Source organism: Xiphias gladius, chromosome 16, assembly GCF_016859285.1.
Source record: "Xiphias gladius isolate SHS-SW01 ecotype Sanya breed wild chromosome 16, ASM1685928v1, whole genome shotgun sequence".
Classification (NCBI taxonomy): domain Eukaryota; kingdom Metazoa; phylum Chordata; class Actinopteri; order Istiophoriformes; family Xiphiidae; genus Xiphias; species Xiphias gladius.
Genome location: NC_053415.1, coordinates 19,688,622 through 19,712,304, shown reverse-complemented (window position 1 = coordinate 19,712,304; position 23,683 = coordinate 19,688,622). Strand labels below are relative to the sequence as shown.

General features: G+C 40.9%; 1 protein-coding gene across 6 annotated transcripts in view; it reads right to left on the bottom strand.

Annotated features, from left to right (window-relative positions):
- mycbp2 (MYC binding protein 2) overlaps positions 1-23,683 on the bottom strand; it is a 64,200-nt gene that overhangs the window by 16,670 nt on the left and 23,847 nt on the right. The window contains exons 19-54 of one of the 6 annotated variants that reach the window (XM_040148662.1): positions 22,173-22,292; positions 21,929-22,010; positions 21,481-21,598; positions 20,530-20,888; positions 20,241-20,413; positions 19,562-19,687; positions 19,201-19,328; positions 18,727-18,818; positions 18,469-18,603; positions 18,234-18,317; positions 18,034-18,130; positions 17,723-17,915; positions 17,057-17,331; positions 16,530-16,751; positions 16,223-16,414; positions 14,627-14,833; positions 14,362-14,499; positions 14,064-14,242; positions 13,838-13,980; positions 13,618-13,718; positions 13,296-13,514; positions 12,958-13,180; positions 11,293-11,411; positions 11,089-11,176; positions 10,887-10,936; positions 10,594-10,766; positions 10,291-10,435; positions 9,898-10,104; positions 9,268-9,323; positions 9,077-9,192; positions 8,739-8,836; positions 7,411-7,527; positions 6,598-6,738; positions 3,520-3,744; positions 2,361-2,493; positions 2,111-2,236 (exon numbers count right to left, since the gene is read on the bottom strand). In XM_040148662.1, coding sequence (XP_040004596.1) covers positions 2,111-2,236; positions 2,361-2,493; positions 3,520-3,744; positions 6,598-6,738; positions 7,411-7,527; positions 8,739-8,836; positions 9,077-9,192; positions 9,268-9,323; positions 9,898-10,104; positions 10,291-10,435; positions 10,594-10,766; positions 10,887-10,936; positions 11,089-11,176; positions 11,293-11,411; positions 12,958-13,180; positions 13,296-13,514; positions 13,618-13,718; positions 13,838-13,980; positions 14,064-14,242; positions 14,362-14,499; positions 14,627-14,833; positions 16,223-16,414; positions 16,530-16,751; positions 17,057-17,331; positions 17,723-17,915; positions 18,034-18,130; positions 18,234-18,317; positions 18,469-18,603; positions 18,727-18,818; positions 19,201-19,328; positions 19,562-19,687; positions 20,241-20,413; positions 20,530-20,888; positions 21,481-21,598; positions 21,929-22,010; positions 22,173-22,292 — 5,400 coding nt within the window. Of the gene's footprint in view, positions 1-2,110; positions 2,237-2,360; positions 2,494-3,519; positions 3,745-6,597; positions 6,739-7,410; positions 7,528-8,738; positions 8,837-9,076; positions 9,193-9,267; positions 9,324-9,897; positions 10,105-10,290; positions 10,436-10,593; positions 10,767-10,886; positions 10,937-11,088; positions 11,177-11,292; positions 11,412-12,957; positions 13,181-13,295; positions 13,515-13,617; positions 13,719-13,837; positions 13,981-14,063; positions 14,243-14,361; positions 14,500-14,626; positions 14,834-16,222; positions 16,415-16,529; positions 16,752-17,056; positions 17,332-17,722; positions 17,916-18,033; positions 18,131-18,233; positions 18,318-18,468; positions 18,604-18,726; positions 18,819-19,200; positions 19,329-19,561; positions 19,688-20,240; positions 20,414-20,529; positions 20,889-21,480; positions 21,599-21,928; positions 22,011-22,172; positions 22,293-23,683 lie in introns of those variants that run through there. The other 5 variants (XM_040148661.1, XM_040148656.1, XM_040148657.1 and 2 more) reach the window with 5 other exon arrangements.

Here is a 23,683-nt window from a genome sequence, read left to right as displayed (position 1 = left end):
TGACTAGTTTAACCATTCACCAACCAAATACAAAAAACAGTTACTAGTCTGCAAGGTAGGTTTCTTTAGAGATATTCTAAAGGGTGGAGTTTATAGCCGTTGTCATTTCATCACCTGTCGGAGCCAGAGAAGGGAGGCTGCCTGAGTGAAGCCGATATGGGGAAATCAACCACCATGGTTGAGTATTGAAGCCTGAGAGACCTGTCAATAAGGTTGCTCTCCAACTTGCTCAAAGTGCTTTGCCACAGGCTGGTGCATCAAGGTGACCAGTCTGAAGGTGACCCACTGATAATGCCATCTCACAGTATACCGGGTCCATCAAACAGGTGACTAGTGATTCAAACCTTCCATTAGATGGTTCAGCAGAGGCTGTGACCTTGACCTAGAGTTGTAGAGGCCTTCAGCCTCCTGAGGGCTTTAACAAACATTCAACACACTAGTGGTAGTTTGGTGTTCAGAGGGGTTCCTATTCACGATACATGTGCTTGCTCGCACACATTTATGAGGTTTCAAAACTAAATGTCACCTAGCCCTATTTTGGGCTTGAGTTTGGGGTCTACAATTAAAAGACCAAGCGTCTCTGAAATGGAATGGTGGACCCTATTGGGCAAGCCACATTTCCTTTACCCCATTTACCCCTTTCCAATTTATGTATCTTGGGCAGATTGGTAATCTGATATTTAAAAAATCAGACCGTAAATTCCACCAAGAAACATTCGAGATGGATTGCTACTTGATTGCTCAAACCACCTCGGGTGGTGATGCTGAAAAGCGCAAATGTTGAAGAGTTATAATGCATCCTCGCCATGTAACAAACATAGTCTTTACCTCTCCCAAGTGTAACTACCATCTATAAGCAATCTTTGCAAGTAGTCATTTACAGAGTCCTGCCTGTCAATGGCAGCCAAAATTACAGTGAAATTAGTCATCTATCTATTTGTCATACTAAAGCAACAGAAAAAAGAAGCTTCTGCAATTTTAACATTTGCAGTCATACAGACAGCTTAACAGCATGTTAGCGTTCTGTGTAGAAAAACAGATTCAGTTGCATTTCCATCAACCTCCAGATTGGAGTAAGACCTACCCAGATTTGCATTTAGCATGGTAAAAGCAAATAAGAGGCAATCAGATTTGTGATCTGCCTAACCAAGACACATATATGTGGCTTATTGGTTCTCTGATTAGCATGGCCAAGTGTCTCAACAGATCAACCTCCTTTATCAAGCAAAGTGAGGAAGAGAAAAGTCTTTTGAAAGAAAAAAATTGACATAGCGTCAGCATAATATTCAGGCAGAGAGACAAACAGACATGTCTGGAGCGAGACAACCTTTGATAGTGTAGCAGAAGTGATGAGTTAATTCAGGTGAAGTTCTCAGTACTCACCCCTATTTTGAAGAAAACAGTGGTTATGTAAATAATAAAATGTTTTCTAAGAGACTTAATTAAGACAACATAGGGTAAAGGGTGAAAACACAGAGACGTGTTTAGGGCCAGTTATCTGCGTTAGGCCTGCCCACAGAACCCAACTAACCCAACAAAGCCAATAGTAGTCCAAATGAGTGGAAGCACACTGACCGGCCCATGCACTCAGACACAGACATGTTCCTGACATTGCAGAGATGTTAGGCATGAAATAACAACAGCAGACACAATAAAAAGCATGAATAAATAAAAAGATATGATAGATCAGTGACTGATGGCTCCTGTTACTTTAAATGGATTGACTGAAACATCTGCACCCAAAAAGTGTTGTAAGTAGCCTTACCACATAGACCCAATTATGCAGTTAAAATGTGTAATGCATCAAACCTTTGTGAGAAACGTCTCAGTCAAAAGCATGATGAGAAGTGAGATAGGGTTTGCTAAATAAAGCAGGGAATAATCAACACAAGTGGGCAGAGGTAAGGTAAGGTTCAAGGTGAGATACTGTACACATCAGTATTGGAAAAAACATCACTCAAAATCTTTGACGAAAGGCTAAGGTCTTAAAAACCTCAAAGGTAAATGAACAGAGTCTGAGAATGTGATGATTTTAAAAGCAAAGTGATATGTAAACAGAGGATTTGTTTGCAAAATTTTGTCTTTTAAAACCTACTTTAGTTGACCTCACCTTTGTTGTTGGAGATGCCATAGTCAAAGCCCTGTGCTCCGTTTGAAGTTGTGGCTCTGTTGAAGGCCTGCACAGAGAAAGGGCTGGGTGGTGGGGTCTGGGCCCCATGTTCAAGCAATGCTTGTTCTATAAGAGCAAATTAGATCGTGTTATCTCACAATATATCACATTTTGAGTTTCAAAAATTTCCAGATGTGTTTAATTCCAATTTATGAGCAGTGTTATAAAGTAAGGTTAAGCTATGGCTTACCATCATCGTGGCGAAGGTATTGGTTTCCCCCGCGGTCTCTGGCCAATGACCAGGCCTCTCCTTCATCACTCTCACAGAACTCCACTACACTGTTCTTATCCAGCTGCACCCAGGTCCCCTCTGAGTTGACCACCTGATACACAAACAACACTCTTTATCCATGCTCACACACACTGGAAACTTGTCTCACACACTTGCACACTCTGTCTGGCCCTCGTCTATCACAAACCAGTTGAAACCATTTTCCATATCAACCCCCGTCCATCCATGTTATAACTGTACTTACAAGACCATGACACAAACCCTACTACAGTAGATCACTAACATGCAAACATTCCATTTCATCTGATTGACACATAAAACATCCACAGCAGTAGATCACATGAAATTGAATTTGTGTATCAGCAGACATTGCGGGACAAAACTGATGTAGCTAAAATTTAAAAAAAAGAGAGAAAAAAAACAAAAACAAAACTTACTCTAAGAAACAGGTAGCTTATTGAAAGGTAAATGCAAGACGTTTTTTTCCCCAATTTCCTGAAATATTATCATTTTGGATAAACACACACATAGAAGTATTAGTATGTGCAAGCTGCACCTCTCAGATCCAGACAGGGCATTCCAGTAAAGGCTCAGAGAACAATCTATTGAACAGCATGACACACCACAGCAGCCAAAGACAGGTCATATCCAAAAGTGGTGAGGTGCCCCTTATAACCAGGCCGAAGAAAATTTAGAAAGGATATATAAAGTATATCAAAGTATATTGAGAGAATTGTTAGAAGAGCAAGAAAGATACAGTCAAGGCACAGTGAGGCTCCAGCATTTTGTGACCAGACTTCCTCCTGAGAAGTCTCAAGGCAGCTGAATATGACAGCCTGAAACTGCAATGAATTTACAGGCAAGTTGATTAGACCTCAAGTGGAAAGATACACAACACACACCCACACCCAAAAGCACCTGATGTATTCCCCTTAGAAAGAGAGATTACATTCTCTACATTCAAAATCAATTTAGGTAAAACAGGGAAGTCTATTTTCTGAGGATTAGGGCCAAAATCCACTAGCATCAGTATTAGTACATTACGTGATCTAAACAGACTGATTTATTCATCTCCAGCCACAAAAAACACATTGCATTATTTGGGGTGAGTGCGTACCTCGCCTATGGCCTTGACCTTGTTGCCAAGAACTAACATTCCAATGGGGATACCCCTAAGGTTTGGACAGCTTCTGATGTTGTGACCAGAGGGGCCGGTCTTCACTACCTTATAAAGCCCCGGGCCGCCGCCCTGCCCTGCCCTGTTCTGCACCCGAATGGGGGCCTCGTGGGAAGGGCAGCTGCTCACCTCCTTTACGTTCTCCTCTGATTGGCCCCTGACCTCCTGCAAGAGGCAAGAGCATGGATTAGAAGCAGCTTAACAGATCAACTTGCTGCAAAAACATAAAAGATCAGGACAAAGCTCAGACAACTAGGTCCTGAATTATTATGACGAAAAGTCACTGTTAGCTGTGTAACAGGAAGATTTAAAAGAGCATGTATGAGCTCAGCCCACCCTCCCTGTATAATTAAGGTTACATTTTTAACAAGTATGAAGATTAGAACTTTTTCTGAAGGCAAACAAGTTTATTTGTCATAGCAAGAAGTTATATATCAAGAGCACCTGGACATGTGCTGTGTGGTCCTCAAGGTCTTAAAACAACAGTTCACCATTTTGGAAAAGGCTTTCTTGCTAAGAGTTAGATGAGAAGATTAATAACATGATTGATACAGCCAACAGCCATTAGTTCATCTTGGTATAAACACTGGAAAAAGGGGACACACAGTTATCTGTCATGCTTTGTTTGTTAAATCTGTACAAAAAAATGTATGGGGCTATTTCTTTGCTGGGCGCTGTTACTGGAGTCACTGTTCCTGTCCCTGTCCCGTTAAAACCACATCTTGCCCTTTTAACACTGGCTTTTTTATGGATTAAACAAATGAGATACTGCATTGATTGGTAAGCTTTAGATGCTGATATGCTCATTTTGTCACTTTCAGACAGAGCCAGAAAAGCTCTCTCTTTCTGTTTCCAGTCTTTATGCTTACTGGTAGCCTTACATTTACTGGACAGCGAGTTGTTTTACTCTTTTCATCTAACTCCCAGCATAAAGCAAATAAGCGTAATTCCCAAAATGCTGAATTATTCCTTTAAACTATTTTAAGAAGCCCATGTCCCTCTGAGATGAGATTCTCTTGTTTTACAATTACTAGATATCACATGAAATGGATAACTAAGATCCTATATACACTTCAATCCACAACATCAGTAAGTCATATTCAGAAACTGAATTTTTACCCCAGATATTAAAAATACATGTACTGTACGTACATGTTAACAGTTTTAATGTAATTGAAGATTAAAGTACTCGCAGTAAATACAACATAAGAATTCAATAACCAATTCAACACTGAATTAATGCAATTTAAATGACCAATACACAATGGACCTACACAAGTTAAGTTGGATGTTCACTTATTTTCATATAATCTAAAGGGAGGCATGCTATGACACACAAGGATACAGGACCATATTTGACAAGCTTTTCAAACAGGACCTCATGCAACAGAATGGACATTAGTATCTTCAACCCCATGCAACATACAAGCTTGAAAAATTATTACTCAAAAATCCCAAATGTGAATACTGTAGTTGTCTATAAGAGTAGTAGCCGCTGACACACTGTACACACAACCATGCAACTGTGATTCGACCTCTTATGCCTGAGTAACACTAAGGGGAAAACTACGAAGTCACAAAGGGTTCAAGAGGACAAATAAAGCAACAGATAGATGATAAGCTATGGGGCAGTCAAGCTATTTATCCCTCCTTCAACTCACCTGTGGTGGGAATATAGTTAAGGGGGTCCACGACAAAAAGCCGATATCCCTGACTCCTTGGCTAGCATTAAAGACATTCTGAGCAACAGATCGTGAGACAGTCAAGAAACAGTAAACGACCCGAGAAAGGAGAGAAAACAGGATGGGGAAGTGCTCGTGTATTTTTTTGGAAGAAAAAATATTTTTTGGCCTGGCTCTTCTGAAATTTCCAGGATCAGAGGTTATTTGAGAAAGTGAAGAAGAGAGGACAGAATCTGACTGAAGTCAGATAGGCTGGTTAGTTGTGGAGCACTGATAAAAGAGGCCATGAGGAACTGCAAATACAGGCACAGCCTGACACTTTACAATGTAGAATCAAATACATTAAAAATATACAAAACCCGGTTGCAGGGGCAGAAGAAGAATTGAAAGTTCACTCTAAAAACCACAGGGTCGTTATTTCCAAATCCATGACCAAATGAAACACGTGAAGAATATACTTCCAAAAAAATTCCCCACTTGGATGATGTAGTGTGTCATGCTGTTCAGACAGAGACCTTACATGGAAGCCTCCTAGCGCCTAAAGCATCCCAATGCAAAGGTGGAATTGTAGAGCAGTAGAGGTACAATTTCCCATTGAGACTGGACCAGTAATTGCTTCATGACAGAAAACCACCTAGATAGTAACATCTCATCTACTTTCCTGTTACTGCACAATGCATGTTGTAATTATATCCAGTCACATTCCTTATTTGATTCTGTTGCATATTATGGCGGTTTTTGTGGCATGGAGCAAAATGGGAGAGAAACCCTTGTTATCACATGCTGTAGTGTGAGAGTTTTCATGAATTGTGAGTGAGAGGCAATGAAGAAAAGAAGACTGAACAGTGCAGACCAACTTCACCACAGGATGAAATTGCTCCTTTACTACCCTTTTCCTCGTCTGTCAATTCCTGCATTGGGGTTCACTTCAATGCACTAAAAATATACTCCCTGGGCATGTGAGCATTTACAAGTGTAATGTCCAACTAAACACACAATGGACATGTAATGATTAACTTTTTGCCTCAAACGTGAGTTAATGCAAGCATGCTCCCAGCTGCTGTTGTTTTGCACAGTGTTAGTTAAAGTTTCATACTCAATTGCTTAGATGTTTCATGCAAGAGAACACCCCAGTAGTTATACTCTGATAAAGTTCTCAGTTTACCATGCTTTGAAGACATTTGGGGAGTGGGTTCCAAAAACAAGTAAGTCCTTGAAAAGCCATTATCATTAAACAACAATGATGATCTCTGAGCTTTTCCCCAAATGAACAGCACAGGAGCCTCTCTTATTATTAAAGTGAGTCAGACCGCTCAGCAGGCCTTCTTCTACTTACGTCGGCTGGGACCAGTAGGCTCCTGCCCAGGTGCTGGTTAAAAGAGAGGCACCAGGCTTCAGTGTACCCGTTCATGCTGGGAACATACTTCTTTACTGTTTCATCATTGAGCCTGAGCCACACACCATCATCATTGTGGATCTACGGGAAAATAAGCAACAGAGCAGAGCAGAGCCATGCCATCCTGTTACTATGGAAACAGGACCTCACACACACCCCCGCACGCACGCACGCACGCACGCACCCCCCCCCCCACACACACACCCACACCCACACCACTCCTGAGGCTGCAGGAAAGTCAAATTAGAGGACTGAAAGATGAGGTTACAGCATGGTGCAAGTGATGCATATAGAAACATGTCACTAGTGTTGCTAACAAAGGGTGACAGTGCAGATATTGTGCAGGACTGGTAAATATACTGAATATCTGTTGCATTAAAGTGCTATGATTAAGTAAATGCTTTGAAAGCTTTAATTTTAATTTTGGATTTAAATCCATCACATCCATTGGATATATGGTGCAGGCATTCAAGCCTTTCCTGTAGCCTCAGAGTGACTTGCAAGAGTATGAAGCAACATAAAGTAAGAGCAACAAATTTATAAGCTTTGAAAGAAAGTAGTAACCATCTAAGAAGATTCAAAATTACTTAAAACTGTTGATCTAGACAAAAACACTAGGAATACAATATTTATGATATTTTCCCTATTGATTTAAAGAAGAGGAAATACAGAGATAGAATAAAAGTGGATAGTGCTCCAGCTAGTATATTTATATAGCATAACTTATATTCTGCCTGGTCTAAAGTCAATTACCTCGTCAATGAAAGTGATGGTGCCATTGACATGCACTATGCCTATCTGTTCACTCTGCAGGGAGGGGTGACTACGCACACGCAGGCCTGCGCTGTCCTTGGACACAAATTTGCGGACCTGAGAGAAGCAGAGGGGAGATGGAGACTGTGAGCGGCAGGAGCAAAGAATAGAAAGAAAAAAAAAAAAGACAAGAAGTGCAGCAGGAGGAGAAAGAAGAGGAAGCAGGACAAGTTTACAGTGGAGATTGCATGCATTAACCCACACAGAACTTGCTTCCGAGTACACACGGCAAAAGGTGAGGAAACTTTGGAAGCTCTTTTTTCAGTAGCCACAGTCAGTGGGGCTACTGAATTTTCTGTTTTTAATCCAGATTTCCCCATCTACATGTATACAGGTGCATGGAAAACCATGGAACACACGTTCCCAAAGGAATATCCACAAGAGTTGATTGAAGGCGTATTGCGATTTTGTTGCTTGTTTCCCCATTATGGAGTGCAAAATCAAATTGCAAGTTTCACAAGTTTCACAAAATGATGATGACCCCAACATGCCTAACATCAGTTTGGTGTATTCTTTCCATGTCTAACATCAAAAGTAATTTCCAACAACTCCTTTGTTACCTTTTAAAATATAGATTAATAATCAATCTCTGCAGCTTGAATAAATGACTGAGCTACAGTACCAGCAGTCAGTATGTTTACATGCACACTGTAACCTGAGTACCATGAATAACCAAACTCACAGTCATTAGTCTTAATATATGGAAATAGAAATAGAAAGCCTTTATTGTCATTGTACAGAATACAATGAAATTAGCAGCGCTATTGATTAGTGCATTAAAGGACACAGGGAAACAAAACAACCTCAGTAAACAAAACAACCACACCCAACAACACAGGTTTTAAAATAATAAGTAAAATAAGTAAATTTATGTAATTGTTGCACTAGAATAAATGTACTTATTGCACTACAATAAACATTATTATTGCATTAGCTCCAGTATATATTGCCCTGGAAAGACAGAGCAACAGGTCAAACAGGTGGTATCCAGGATGTGAAGAGTCCTTTAAGGAATCTCATCAAGTTACGTTGAACAAATTAGCAAGCAGTTTGCTTATTTACACATCTTACACATCTCTTTTCCTTGTTAAATGTCTGAATTTGTTCATTGGTTTAATTTGGATTCTCACCACTAATTGATGTCAACAGACTTTTTCCGGTCTCTGTTGAGTTGTGCTTGATGGGTGAGGGCAAGCATGCATGCATTTTACAGGTGTATTTATATACATGTTTGTACCCCTGTTGGTTAATCAGAAGAAAAAGCTCACCTTGCTGGGCTGAGGTTCAGCCTTTGGTTTCACCATCTGAGTTCCAGGTGGTATCATGCCTTTGGGAGGGTCTTTGACTTCTACCTCCAAACCAGCGTCTAAATGAAAAGACCATTTACAGTTCATCATCATAAAGGATGGCGGGTTATAGTCCATTCTGAAGGCCTTTACATTTCAAAAATATCACTAAATCAATATGCATAGGAGCTGCCTTAAGTTGTGTCATTTTGTGAAAGTTAGAGGTTGGTGATGTCAACAACGCACTCCCTCTATTCACTGTGTGGGAAACACTTCAGAGGACAAACGGGTTGTTCTAACAGACATTTACATTGACTTACCTATTTCAATGCCATCAATGGTGACGTGGATTGTATAAAGGCCTACTGCTCCTGGAGTCCAGTTCGCGCTGTAGGTTCCATCAGTGTTGGCACGGATCAGCATGTTCTCACTGGGTCTGTGCGGGAAATGATCAATAAGTATATTGTATCTCAGTTGTAATTGTGTTTTGTTTCTGCATTACCTCACTTACCTCTTTGGGGTGGGGGAAGCAAAACGCAGCTCTTCAAAGGAGTAGTTTTCATACGCCTAAAAAAGACAGGCAGCACAACTATGAAGGTAAGAACTAAAACACTGTTCTACCAAAATATTTTGCAATTTTACAATTGTAGAAAAAGTAACTATTTGATGTTCCCTAAATTCAAACTGTAATCTTTCTCAGTTGTTCTCCAACACCTTTAATCTTTATCTCAGCTACCTGCTGAGATAAAGCTGTGAATATTGCTGTGAATTATGTTTCTGTATTAATCATTTTGTCAGAAATCATGACTTGGTCATTCATTGTGTATTGCCTTTTAATGTTATCTGACATTTATTCAGCCATTTTACGAGATGAGATGGCACAACTTTTAAAGGTAAAACTGAAAACACACCAAAAAAAACCCAATAACTATTGAAAGTGTAAGTGGCACACAAGTTTACACTGCAGCTGATAACGCATTTTTTGCATATCGGTGACAATACTGACATGTCTACAGGTACGGGTCTAAACTGCTATTTCGAATAGGTAGCAAACAACTCCCCCTTGTGGAGAATCTGCAGCCTTTTAAATGTAAACAAGTGAGTTTGTGAGTTTGTGATGAGCCAGTTACATGAGGCTGACCTTCATCATGGTAATAGCAATGTACCGAGCCTCTTTCACAATCATGGGCTCATACGTGGCCTCCAGCTTGGGCATTGGCAGACCTCCAAAGGTAAGGTCGGGACCGGAGGACGAAGGGGAGGAGCTTCCAGGTAGCCGCTGCAGCTTCTTCACATTCTCAGGCTGCATTGACTTCTTTTGTGAAACAGGTACAGCCTTTACCTCAACCTAGAAATGAAACCAAGGGGAGGAGAAAAAAAGAAAAGAAAAAAAAAAAAAAAACAGAAAAGTGTGACACTGGTAAAATGTTGAGTAAAGACTTTAATGAACTACTTTTTGATTGGACATTGCAGACAAATTATACTGTCGTTTCATTTCAGTGAAAAGCAGAAAAGCAAAAGCAATTATCCTGACCTTCATATTGGGAACATGGACTACATCTCCATACTGGTCTTTGGTCTGTACAACCACGGTAGTTGGCCATCCACAGCGTATGTCATCTTTGTTAAGGATCAGAGATGTCTTCTGAGGGTCTGCGTAAGAGTCTGGCTGCAGCCACCTGGATATGACAAAAGAAAATAACTTGAATTTGTAATGATGCCCCGGAATCACTAATCAAAATCTAAACTACATCAAGTAATTTGCAATGAACTACAATTGACAACAGATTTGCAATGAACTACAATTGACAACAGAGAGCCAGAGCTGCGCTCTTACCTGGCCAGACGTCCTCCGCTTGAGTTCTGTACACAGGTGATGAAGTCCTCAAGGAAAGAGTGCTCATTGGTTTGGAGGTGGAGGGGCAGATTCCCCTCCAGGGCCTCCAAGATGGTGGGGGAGTGAGACAAGGCCAGACCCTTCCCCAAGATCCCTGAGTGGGACTTACACACCTGGGGGAGGGCAAAGGAAATAAGAACGAAGCAGGAAAAAGTGCTGATGAGATATAGTGTTCTTTTCACAAGACCACAACAAGTCCTAAAGAATCTCTCTGAATTTAACAGATAATGTACCTGTAGAGAGGCTTCCTCAAGAATCTCAAGATCCTCCTCCAATTCATTGCCTTGAAATAGAATATAGAAAATAGATGAATGGTTTACTGAAGATGTTACACAAGATTATTTTGCTGCCAGTAGTCACAGAGTATCATGGCATCAGGGAAGTGTTTATCATAATAGCCCTAGCAATCTCCCTCATCATCACAGTTTTCCATACCTATAGGGAGAGCCAGGTCTTTCTTCATCAGAGCTGCAGCACACACACTGCCCAGGTAGGCCAACTCTTTCTCTAGTTGGATAATACCCTGAAATGTCCAAAATGCTTTGTAAGAAAGGTACTTTTTACATGGTCGAGATGGCATACAGGATGCAGCACAGTCACAAGATCGAATCATGATGCTTCACAGAAGAGCGTCTGTACCTCATCAAGGCCAGGGTTGAATTCATATCCCACTGCCACACACTTAAAGCCGTAGAAGCAAGCTTTTTCATCTTTAACATAATCTGAGGCTGTCTCCAGTGAAAACAGAACTTCATTTCCTGAAAGTAGGGAGGACAGAAAAATACAATGGTGGATGAAAAGAGAGGTTGTTAGAGTAGTGTAAGTAATCATTGGTAAACTAATGGCTGCCTGCTGTAGCAGGGGGCTTAGTAAAGCACCATTAAGAAGATTAAAGCACTCATGAGAACAATTAAGATCAATCAACAATAACTGGGCTGCAAGAATAACTGTTGGTTTTAGAATGGTGTTACTGCTTATTTATAGTATATTATACAACACGCCTCATGATAAATACTGCTAGTGCTGTCACAGTTGACAAATCAATGCATTGCCTGAATAAAAAATATGTATTTCAGGTATTCGAGTTCTTGAATACTTAAAATCACTTTTCCGCAGCACAATAAAGAACAAGCGAAAACAGCTGTTTTAGAACAGTGTTAATGTTAAACTATGATGAAAAGTACTTGTTGACGACGTCTTTTTTCACAACAAAAACAGAACTAAAACTAAATAAAAAGTAACCTTTGAAAACGAGAACTATGACGAAATGTATTACATTTTTCATCAGCAAATAAAAACTAAACAGTAATGTGAAAGACAGACAAATGAGTTTTAATGAGAACAAGTTTTAATGCAAAGTCTTATTCATCAACCTGCATCTGTGAAATCACACTGTAGCTCCTGATAAGTGAAACAGTTTCCTCAATTGCCCAAAATATCTCTTGCTCAGATGATGATTTAGCCACTTGACATGTTGCACTAATATTAATAAGAAATAACTTCCAAAGTTATGGGTCTGTCGTTAATGTTATCTGATGTTACCTGTTCTTGGAAGAAACAGATTTATGGACTAAATTCATCCAAAATCCACTGAGAATTAGACAAGAGGCAGCAACAAAAAAGCTGAGACAAACTATGAAAACATGCAGGCATCACACCAACATAAGTTAATGTAAAAATCAGGTGCTGTGGATGTGGAGGTGGAGGTAAAATTAACATTACTTTCAGTCAGCTATCTTTGGTGTTGCTATTAGGAGGAGTGAGTAAATTCAACGATTAATATGGGCAGTCCATCTAAATGTGCATTAGATTGGAGAGTGTGGTTCTAGTCAAACAGACAGTTTGGAAGCGCTAACCAGATTTACTGAGGTGAGTCAGTCTGTGCTAATGCAGAGCAGAGTGACATGGACGCCGTGCGAGAGACACCGGTAACCATGTAAACTGTACACAAAGATGGCGGCAGCTGTAGCCTCAAAATGCACTGAAGACATAAAAATGAAAAATGTATGACGAAAATGAGACTAACATGTCACTGATGAAATCTAGACTAAAATGTCTTTAGTTTTTGTTGACTAAAACTAATACACATTTTTGTCAGAAGACTTATAACTAAAACTAAATCAAAACAAGCTGACAAAATGAACACAGTTGTAGCAAACCATTTGTGGTAGACTGTATTCCACTTCTCTGCTACTGGGTTGTAGAGTGTGTCTTTGTTTCTGCAAATTAAGGATTCTTCGTGATTCTGTCGTAACAATTAAAGGTGCATGTCCAATAAAACTTGAACTGCTAAGCTTCTCTTACCTGGCAGCACGAGGACGGTGGTTGGCCAGCCTGTGGAGCCTGAGAACTTCTTTAGTTCAGTCCATGTGTTGATGGAGTCATGGATCAGAGGTTTGCCCCCCAGGCTGGACAGGTGGAGGGTTCGGCTAGGGATGAGCAGGCGTAGGACATCCTCTGGCTGTGCAGTGCCACACTGTGGATCAAACTCAATGGTGGTCCAACGGACACAGTCTGGGAATGATACCTGAGGCGAGGTGAGAGAGAGCAAGATTAATTTCAACATACATTATATTCACGTCTCTTACTTTTTCAAATGTAAGTTACTTGCTAAGCAGGTAGAAAGCTAAAGGATACCTCACCTTGTACTGTGTGACACCTGCTTGCTTGTAAGGGTGGTCACTCTCCATTACTGAGTAGTGGTTTGAGGTGGTACAAGCTGACAGGCCCTGCTCAGGCTGGTTGCCAGTCGTGCTGTCTGTCGACTGGTTGGGATTGAAGGTGGGTGGGGCGTATTTTTGGTTGAGGGCAGAGACAGCAGGTAAAAGTTCCTGGACCAGTCCAAAGACCTCTACAGCAGCCTGGAGGAGGAAGAGGAGCCACTTCACCACTATGCCACATCAGGAAGAGCCAATTTAGCAGTTAAAGAAAAAAACGGTTTGCCCTCCTGCTTTGACCTCTTACCTTAGGTACAGATGCAGCCACAGGACCAATGTAGGCCAGGATAAGGGGCAGGAGCATGGAGAATAGGCTGGACGAACTTAATAACTCAGGAATATCATCCACTGGAAATAACAAAAGACAGAGATAAAACTGAAGAGAGGTTGAACATATCGGATCTAAATTTAATCCAAGAGGCTATACAGCAATTACCACTGCTTTCATAATAGGTGTATGTGCTTACCATCGACAGCAAATGCCCTATGAAGCAGGTCCTTTGCAGCTCTGACCACGGCACTGACAACAGATAGGGCTCTGCTGCAGTTCTTGTCCTCCTCATTGGCTTTGCTCAGTAACTGAGACTGGAGGTCCCCATCGTACTCACTCCTTCAGCCATGAGAAAAACTCGAGTCAGGAAAAAAAAAAGAATTCAGAGATGAGATATTACAAAAAGCTGGTTTTGTGTTTACCTGTAGTAGAGAATCTGTGGGATCTGTCCTCTTGTCTGGTTGGTCCCATTGCTACTCAAGCTGCAGGTGCTGAAGGTGAAGGACACACCGTCAGAGCACTGCACTGTGGTCATACCTCCATCCCCATTAGCTGTCCTGCTGCCGTAGTTTCGCAATCGGACAGCATACTTCACCCCTTCCTGCAACAGAATAAATTAATCAGTGACACCGTCCGCATTTTTAACAAAATTGTATTAAGTCAGGCAATAGTTACAATAACAGCTGCATCTCAACACAGAACTATATAATTGCTATGGACCTTGAGTGGCACAGCCTTGTCCAGGCGAATCTCAGCAATATCACTGGGAGAATCATCGGTGCTGTAGGTACCCTTCACCAGCTCAAGAGATGTCCATCTGTGAGAGTGTGCAGAGTCCCCTGGGTGCTCTGTCTGCGCCTGAAGAGTGAGGGAACAAAAGTGGTACAAAACAGTGCGATAACAAAACTTCAAAACCTGTTAAGGAACGCTAGAGGACATGTAAAATATATACAGTATTAGCTGAATACGTTTTATAATCACTTACATCATCAGCCAGCACCTCTAGTTCATACTCATGGATGCCCCCTCCTCCATAGACACAGACGCCCACCAGCACAACGCCTGGCTTGTCCACTGTCAGACAGATTGCATCCGGAGAGCCATTGCCTGTGTTCCAACTCCGGCCCTGGCTTGTTTTAGTGAAGCGGTTGGGAGATGCTTTCACGGAGTGAAGTGAATTCAGCCCATCAACCTTAAGAGCAAGAACATATTACTCAAGTTATTAAATAACCACATTGGGCTGATTAATACATCTGAGAAGGATTTTTTATTAGAAATATTCACAAACGATGAAATACTGAATAGAAATAATTTTCTGTCTCCTCTGCATAAACATCACCTTACACTCAAAAAGCAGGATGCATACACCACCAGATGGCAATATTGAGGACAAAGCATAAAAAAAGCGATGAATTTCTAATGTTGCTGTATAATCAATAGATTTCATGGATGGATGTATAATGGCTGTTATCTAAATGTGAAGGCCAACAATGTAGTTTATTTAGAGACAAAAACAGTGTAGAAATGGATGGTCTCTAAAAAACACACTGCCTGAAACTAACTGGAAAGAAACGTCTGTCTGAAAAAAAAAAAAAAAACATCTCGCATCTGGCATGTGTTAGATAATATAAACTACTACTATTTATATCAGCCTGCTGACTACAAAGAGCCAGACACAGTCGCAGAGGCACGTATCCAGGTCTTCTGGTGAGGAAGCATTTTTTCCCTGACAACATTCTGGGGAGAAAAACAGTCTCGTCAGGGGCTCTCATCAAATGATGGTTACTATGACAACGAGAGCTAAGGAGTCCTCACTGCAGTACACGGGTAAGCGTGTGAAGAGAAAGAATTATGATAATTAAATGACGCCTGTAAAAAAGGGGGAGCGACAGACATCTGTCCCACCCACTTAATGAATCAGCATATCGCAAAAACAATACAGGAAACCCAATGCCCCCCTTTCTGTTCCATGTTTTTTTTAGCAACAGTAAAGACACCATCTTGTCCTGAGAAAGACCCGTCACTATGAAAAGTTATTTCAATAACAATAGAGCCTTAAATAAAAAGATATAGCATGAGGAAATAGGGAAGAAAAAATTAGGACGGACATGTACCTGAATGTATGACAACTGATCTACAGCTATTAAAGCTGTTTCGTGATGATTCTGATTCTGAGAGTTATTAAGAGAGTTATTATATTATATTATTATAATTATGATCCAAGCTGTTTGATAAACTAAAATGAATGTGGCACAGGCCATCTTGATACAGCCACAGAAGTGAATGCTGACAGGGGGCAATGAATATAATGTGAATGTCCAGGACAGAAACAGTAGAGGTTACCACAAAAACGCACTAAAGATGACAGTTCGGTTTATATTCATGAGGAAAAAAGCTCCACAAGAGCACGCCAAAAAAAAACAAAAAAAAAAAATTAAAAATCACATAAGGATTCAGTGTCTTTCTAAAGGACAGTAAACTTATTTATACGTTTGCCACAGCCAATCACTGTGTCTTTATGGACATGCCTTATGTGTGTGTCTGTCTGGGGACATGTGAGTATTGGAGTGAGTTAAGTTACCTCAGAACCCAGGGCAGAGGCTGTGAGCTCAGAGACGATGGAGGCCAGCAGACCACAGGTGTTGGAGACCAGGTGTGGAGAGAACAGCTCCACCTCCTTCCTCAAGCTCTTCCTCACCGGTAGCACCACAATCACGAGCATCTTCTCTAGTACCTCCCGGAAACTGGTCATGCCCATCAAGTTCTCCTCCGTCTACCAGAATAACAAGTTAATCTCTATCAAAAATTTCCTGGGTCACTGAGCAATCATGTCCACCATTTTGAAATAAGGATACCTGATGTATAGTGTATGATCTGCAAAAACTCACATGGCTTAGTTTCTCCATATGGGCCACAAGCAGGGGGAAGCGGTGAGCGAGGGCCGAGTCGTTCTCTGTGCTGACTTGTTTGACCAGTGAACGTAGCAGCACTTCCCCATCATATGCAATGGGCAAGATGGATGTCAGCTTGACTGAGGTGTTGCATAGAGCTGACATCACAGCCGCCAGCAGACGGCTGCTGGATGTGCGAAAGTTGGCTTCAGCAATGTCCTGAAATACAAGAAGGAATCACTGGTTTTTTTTTTCTTATCTGATGTTCTTTCAACCACCAAGAAAATACTGACTGGGAACTATGATATTGAGGGTTTGGGAAGTCACTCTAGATAAGAGTATCACATGTGTGTCTGAAAAATAAGATATGTTTGCCTTATTTTTCTGTATTTATCATCATAGAGCAATAGATTAATCCATATACTAACAATAATAAGTTGCAAGCCTATTTAAAACTTGTTTTAGTTACAGATACACGATCTGCTGTCAGATCCCTTTTAGAAGTACCTTTGCCAGCGAATTACCTGATCGAGGCAGTTGAGCAGGTCACAGAGGCAAGCCCACTGCAGAGCTGGGGTTGGGTAGAAGGAGTGGAAGCAAGCAGTGAAGGTGTTGTGGCACTCCTGCAGCACAGCTTCCAGCAGGGTAAGCGGCTGAGACAAGTAGCCCTGGGGGTCATTGTCCAGCTTGGTCAGGCAGTTGTCCATGCCTTCTGACAGGATCTTCTTCAGCAGACTGCGTGTCTTTCCCACGCACTCTGCCAGCTTGCTTGACTCCTCCACCACAGCTTTGGTGCTGGCTAGTAATCAAATAGCAGACAATTTGAATCAGAAGCTACACTCTAATTAAGATTTCATTTAAATGTTCTTTTTGAAATAAAAACTTAGTTACTATTTTATATATGTGAAATATAAACACAATCCAGTTTGTAAAGGTTTTAGTGTTTTCTTGGCCAAAGACATAAAAGTATGAAATGGCAGATACACTATCGCATTCTGTAATTAATTTATGGTTGTCAGTTGTTTTTCATTCAGAAAGACATTCATAACTGAATAGAAAAAGGCACTGCCACTGCTTTTTCTCAATTCAAATTTCAAATCATACAATACACACTAGTAGTTTGAAAGCAGCAGCACTGTGGTTTTCTGTTTGTAATGGACACAATGCTTTTAAGTTCTCAGTGTTCGTACCAGCAATGGGGAAGATCTCACAGATGTAGACTCTGAGCAGGCGAAGGCAGCATGTACCAACAAAGCGCAGTCTCTCTAGGTCCAGGAGGGTGGCTGTGTACTGGAAGCCCTTCAGCCCTCGCAGCTCCTCCACACCCAAAACCAAGGTGGTCCAGCTCCAGTGAAGGATACTCAGCAGAGACTCAAAACACTCCTACAAAGAGACAGATGTAGACAGTCTCACACAGTGCTGTAAAAAATTACCTGTCAAGACACTCAAGTAGGGAGAAACAGAGGCAAAACACTAATCAAAACATGGAAACAGTACTCACCACTGAGACTGTACGAGCAAATGAGCGTTTAAGAATATGGACTGGTTCACTGGTCTGCTGTTTCCCTTTTGATGCATTGCCATCATTTGAAGGAAGCCTAATGTTAAAACATTAAGGAACAATAAAAATCATACACTTGACAAACCTCTAAACAGAATAAGCCGAATCACTGGTAAGAAAATGTAAGGAACTTTACTAGCCTGTAAAGTAGCTGAGGTATTTGACCCGCATTAACATCTGTACCATTGTTTGACTTCTTAGAGCTTTTGAACTGAAAGACCACACTGAAGAGAGGGAGAAAAAAAACAAAACAAAAAAAACAATTAAAAGGTTGTGACCAAACATTAAAATTCCAACATTATTTACTATTTAACATTATTTAAATGTGTATAAAAAAAGAATAAGATTTCTTCATTATAAATGCAGTAGTTTTACCCATCGTCTGTGGTTATGGTTGCCTGTCCATGGGAGCCACAGTCACTGCTGGGACCAGATACTCTGGCCCACGCCACATACCACCAGCCCAGCTGCAGCAGCACTGGCTCATCAAACATCATGGCATATTTCTCCCTAAAAATAAAAACACCATCACTCATAGCTATCAAATATGAGATCGTATCCTTCCATAGCTTTTTTTCTTACGTAAATACTTGTGAGAACAGAAGGGAAACATAAGGAATACATAAACAGTACCTGGCTGCACAGTCATAGGCCAGTACGTCAGTCTCAGCCAGCAGATCACCGTCGGTCTCATGGTCACCCCCATCAGGTCCTAGCTCAAAAAGCTGCACAAGAAGAAGATTGGGTTAGTATATTTTATGTGCCCGTAATTTGAGAACCGAATCCTACTAAATCCATTGAGTATATTATCCTCCAGTGGTAAGTCATTCGTTTCAGGAAGTGCATCTATTACAGTGCAATTATTCTAGCTTGGCACTGATTATGGTCAAGCAACTGAATGAGGACTTTTTACAAGCTCTGTAATTTTTTGGGAAATATTTTTGTAAATATTTGCATTAGCAAACTGGGTAAGACTTCAACTGAAAACCCAGTTTAACTTGCTTTAATTTAGAAAAAAATAAAATAAATGATTGAAATGGACATTGAACAAAGGACTTAAAATCCAATGGCCCTTAATTCAAAAAAAATTAACACAGAACTGCTCACCTTGATCTTAGCAGTGTACTCCCCTCGACCCCCAAACAGTCCCAGCCCACCCAGCAGGATGTCTGCATCAGCACAGAAGCGGATGGCCTCCACAGAGTGAGCTGAGTAACCCCAACCACCACCGTGACCTGCAACATCACACATAGGATCAACAGGATCAATAGTACAGGGTCCGGCTCTGCATGGTACACAGAAGCTTTGTTGTTTATCTACTATGACAATTAGGCAGTTTTGACTTACAGTAAGAGGTGGGTCTAGCTTGATATAATCACAATATCAAATCAAAGCTTATAATAACCAAATTTATCTCCCAGTATGTATCATATATCATTTGTAATGTATTCTGTAAGAGCCCCCTTACTCTCAAAGCGGTTCACAACGCTGTAGTCCTCCTTGGAGTAGACCTTCATCACTGCCTGGGTCTCTTCCTCTGCGCTGGCTACGCCCATCTTTAGCTCCTGCATGGCTGCCAAAGTATCCAAGCAACCTAAGTAGAAACCCCAGTATACTTCTTAGCACTGAATGATGATAAACATCAAAGTTCATAATCTACAGTAAGATATCCTGCAAACACTCAATTATATGTCTGGTTATGCTCTAAGAGAAAACTTTTTTTTAAATTCATTTTTCCCCAAGAACTGACTGAAAGATAGTTAGTGGTTCCCAAGGATCTCACAGGTTCCCAAGAAATAAAGTATATTAGTGACAATAACATTTAAGAAAAAAATGTTAAATTATATATATATACATATACATACATACATATACATACACACACACAAACACACACTTATCATAATTTAGATGGGAGGTTCCACTGCACCTTTCCAATGGGATGTCTAAACAATGCAATTTTAATTGTTATTTAATGCTAAAGAATTACCATTAACACCACAACTTTTAACTTTTCAATTGGAGTTCATTAACACAGATGTCCAGCAACATATGTGTTGTAGAATTCATGCACATTTTTATGAGAAATTCATAAAAGATTAATATGACCTAAGATCCTTTGCTGAGTGGCTAGTGCAGAGGATTACCAAGGATGTGTAGGGCTCCGTGAGAGCGAGTGGTAGTTGCATGTGATCCTGAGGGCAGAGCAAGCTCTGGACTAAGGATGCTGCAGCGAGCCTGTAGATCTGTAGCAGAGGGCATCCTGGCATCAGCTATCACTGCATTGTAACACCACATCTCTCTTGAGGCTGGCAAGAACCTAGAAGGACACAGGGAGCCACGGTCAAGGATAACACATGGAGGGAATTAAAAATTATATAGTACATTACATTATATGGAACATAATTATTAAGAGAATTAAGTCCTTCGACTGACCTCCATATGACATCATACACAGGGTCCAGACACAGGCCAAATCCCTGCAGGTCCTCCTGCTCAGAATCATTGAAGGTCCTGCAGCTTCCATCCATTTTGTTGATAAGCAAGCATTTAAATGGAGGCGGCTCAGACACAGAGGAGGGCACAAGGCCAATAATGTGTTTGCTGGCAAAGATCTCTGAAGTAGCTAGGACATGGGAGTTGATAAGAGCCTCATCGATCCGCAGGAAGGTCTGGTCTCCACTGGCACCAATCCAGGTAGCCTTTCGTCCATATTTGGCACCAATGTTGGGCATGGGAGATGGCTTGGCATTCCAGTAGGGCATGTCTAAGATGGGCCGGCCAAGCTGCCCTTTCTGGAAAACAAGAAGACATGCAGATAGGTGACAAATTAAAGGAAAAACCTGAAAAATGAGTGGAGAAGAACAATGCCCCCATCCATAGGGCACGAGTGGTCACTGAATGGTTTGATGAGTATGAAAAATATGTGAATCATATGCTATTGTCTTCGCAGTCACCAGATCTAAACCCTATTGAACACCTATGGGAGATTTTGGACCGACGTGTTAGACATCACTCTCCACCACCATCACCAAAACACAAAATGAGGGAATATCTTTTGGAAGAATTGTGTTCATCCCTCCAGTAGAGTTCTAGAGACTTGTAGAACCAATGCCAAGGTGCACTGAAGCTGTTCTGGCGGCACGTGGTGGCCAAACACCTTACTAAGACACTTAATCTTGATTTTTCCTTTAATTGGTCACCCGTCTGTATATTCAATCTCTAGAACATTTTGTGGTCAACTACATCTAAACAGGTGTAGAGTATTGTACATCTTAAGTGTAACCTCCATTATGTATGAAAAATTAAGTTTTGGCCTTTAAGAATTTTGCATTAATGGAAAAACAAGTTAATTACAAATGGTATTAGGAACAATATTTTTCTTACCGAGAAGCTGCCAAATGTGAAGACCTGCCCATCCATGAGGAGAACGGCTGTGTGGTTACTGCCTGCTGTCACCTGGACACTTGGACCTGGAAGGGCCTGCACCAGAGTTGGAGAACCCCTAGCGAGTAGAAACATCCGGTTTAGGTAGTGTGTCTGTGTGTGTTTGTTATGTAATTTTAAAATGAATATTTGTAAATTACATTTCCAAATCTTGACTAGAACAATTAGATGAATGAACAAATGTTGTGGCTAAGTTGCCCTTCCTGGTGTGTAGATTGGACTTGAACTTATCTGTCCAGTCTGTTAAGATTATTTACATTATTTGTAAATGAAAATGGAACACAGCATTTTATTTTCTCATTAACTATTTTATATATTATGAATAATTCCTTTCACTTCAACATGAATCACATTAAATTCAAAACATGTAAGTCAACAGAAGCAGTACCTGGAGTTGACATCTCCATGTCCAAGCTGTCCATGTTGGCCGTAACCAAATGTGTAGACATCGCCATTTTCCATCAATACCACTGTAAAGCAATATAATAATGATTATTGTTATTATCGTTATTTTCCCCTCTTTCTTACCTCAAGGTCAGACCACTCTTAGATGTTTTAAAAATTTTCTTCATATAATGTGCTGACAAAGCTACTAAGGTACCTGACCAGAAGCAGTAAGGGAAAGAACCTACCTGAGTGGTGAAAACCGCAGCTAACCTGCACAGCTCGCAGCTCACAGTCAAATCTCACTGCCCCTGGGGGGTAGGTGGTGATTTTGCTGGCATCCTTCTCTCCTCGCTCACTGCTACCATCTACAAGGCAAACACTCAAGTCAGCACATTCGAGTAGAGAATAGTGAGAAAGTTAGGTTTAGTAGGGACTTCAGACCGCTGAGGTTGATGTCTCTGCGCAGTCCTGGAAAAAGGAGCTGGAAGGAAAATAGGACTCAAAAGAAAACAGGGGGGAAAGGGAAAAGCATGCCGAAATAGAAAGGAGGGAACAACACCTCTATAACAGAAAGGCTTTTGGCAACCAGTCCCATTACAGATGGACCAGCTCAGACACAGAGGACAGATTGGTTGTTCTGCTAAAAATTAGATTTTCTTTTAAACATCCGTCTGTGTTTAATGAGGGAGAGGAAATCTGGTTTACCCAGAGCCCTGTGTAAGAGGTCACAGTTGTGGTGTGAGAGTGCAAGAAGCTGGATAGAGACCCATGCATTACAGTAAATATAATGACTGTCGATACCTTTTTGGACCAGGAACCAGCTCATTGTGGCGTACCTCTGTAACTGAGGTCAGCCAGATGAGATAACAGCTTTAGGTTTCAATATTTGAACTTCACAGTAAATGTTGAATAAATATTGGCTGGCTCATGGCCCAAAGATTAATAGGATAGGGTTGAAAGTTTAGCTCATGGACACAACTCTCAATGTTGAGGAGTACAAGGAAGGGCTCTTAAATGACATCTAACCAGACAAAAGTTGCTTTGGAACTCCCAGACAGGAACACCATTATTGTAGTTTGGGGAATTTGAAGCACCCACTCCTCTTCTTGAGTGTAAAACCATGAAGATGGATGCTCGGGGGAGGTAACCCAAATAACCTAGCCTTACAAATGAGGATCAACCACAATGAAATGAAGGTTATCTGGCAAAGCAGAACAGCCTCCATTTCCTAACTGACATTAAGGAGGAAACCGCTGCTGCTCTGACATAAAATACACTGTCATTCATTCCCATCTAACAGTGGCACATTAAAACAAGCCATTTATCCTTAACAATGAGTTTCTAAGAAGGTTTGCAAATTGTACATGCTGAAGGGACACTCAACAAGGGCATACTGACATTACAGCAAGTCACCAAACATCAGGCCCAGCCAATAACATCCAACTACAGTGTCAGACCAACTGCTGCCATCTATCAGCAAGAAAAGTAACAGCAGCAGCAGTTTAGAGGGCAGATGTAGACTTGCTGATCTGAACAACAATAACAGCAGCTTTGACATTTGTGCAGTGAGTGTTACAACTGCATTTTTTTTGTTTTCATAGCTATTCTTTGTGCATCTTTGACATTTTATATTTTACTAATTTTATATGTTAACTGCAGCATATTTTCCTCTGAAGACTAACAAAAAATATTAATAAGATTTCGAGGCTGTAAGTGTCAATGGGTGTGGTCTGTCCTGGTTACTTTAGAAAGGGAA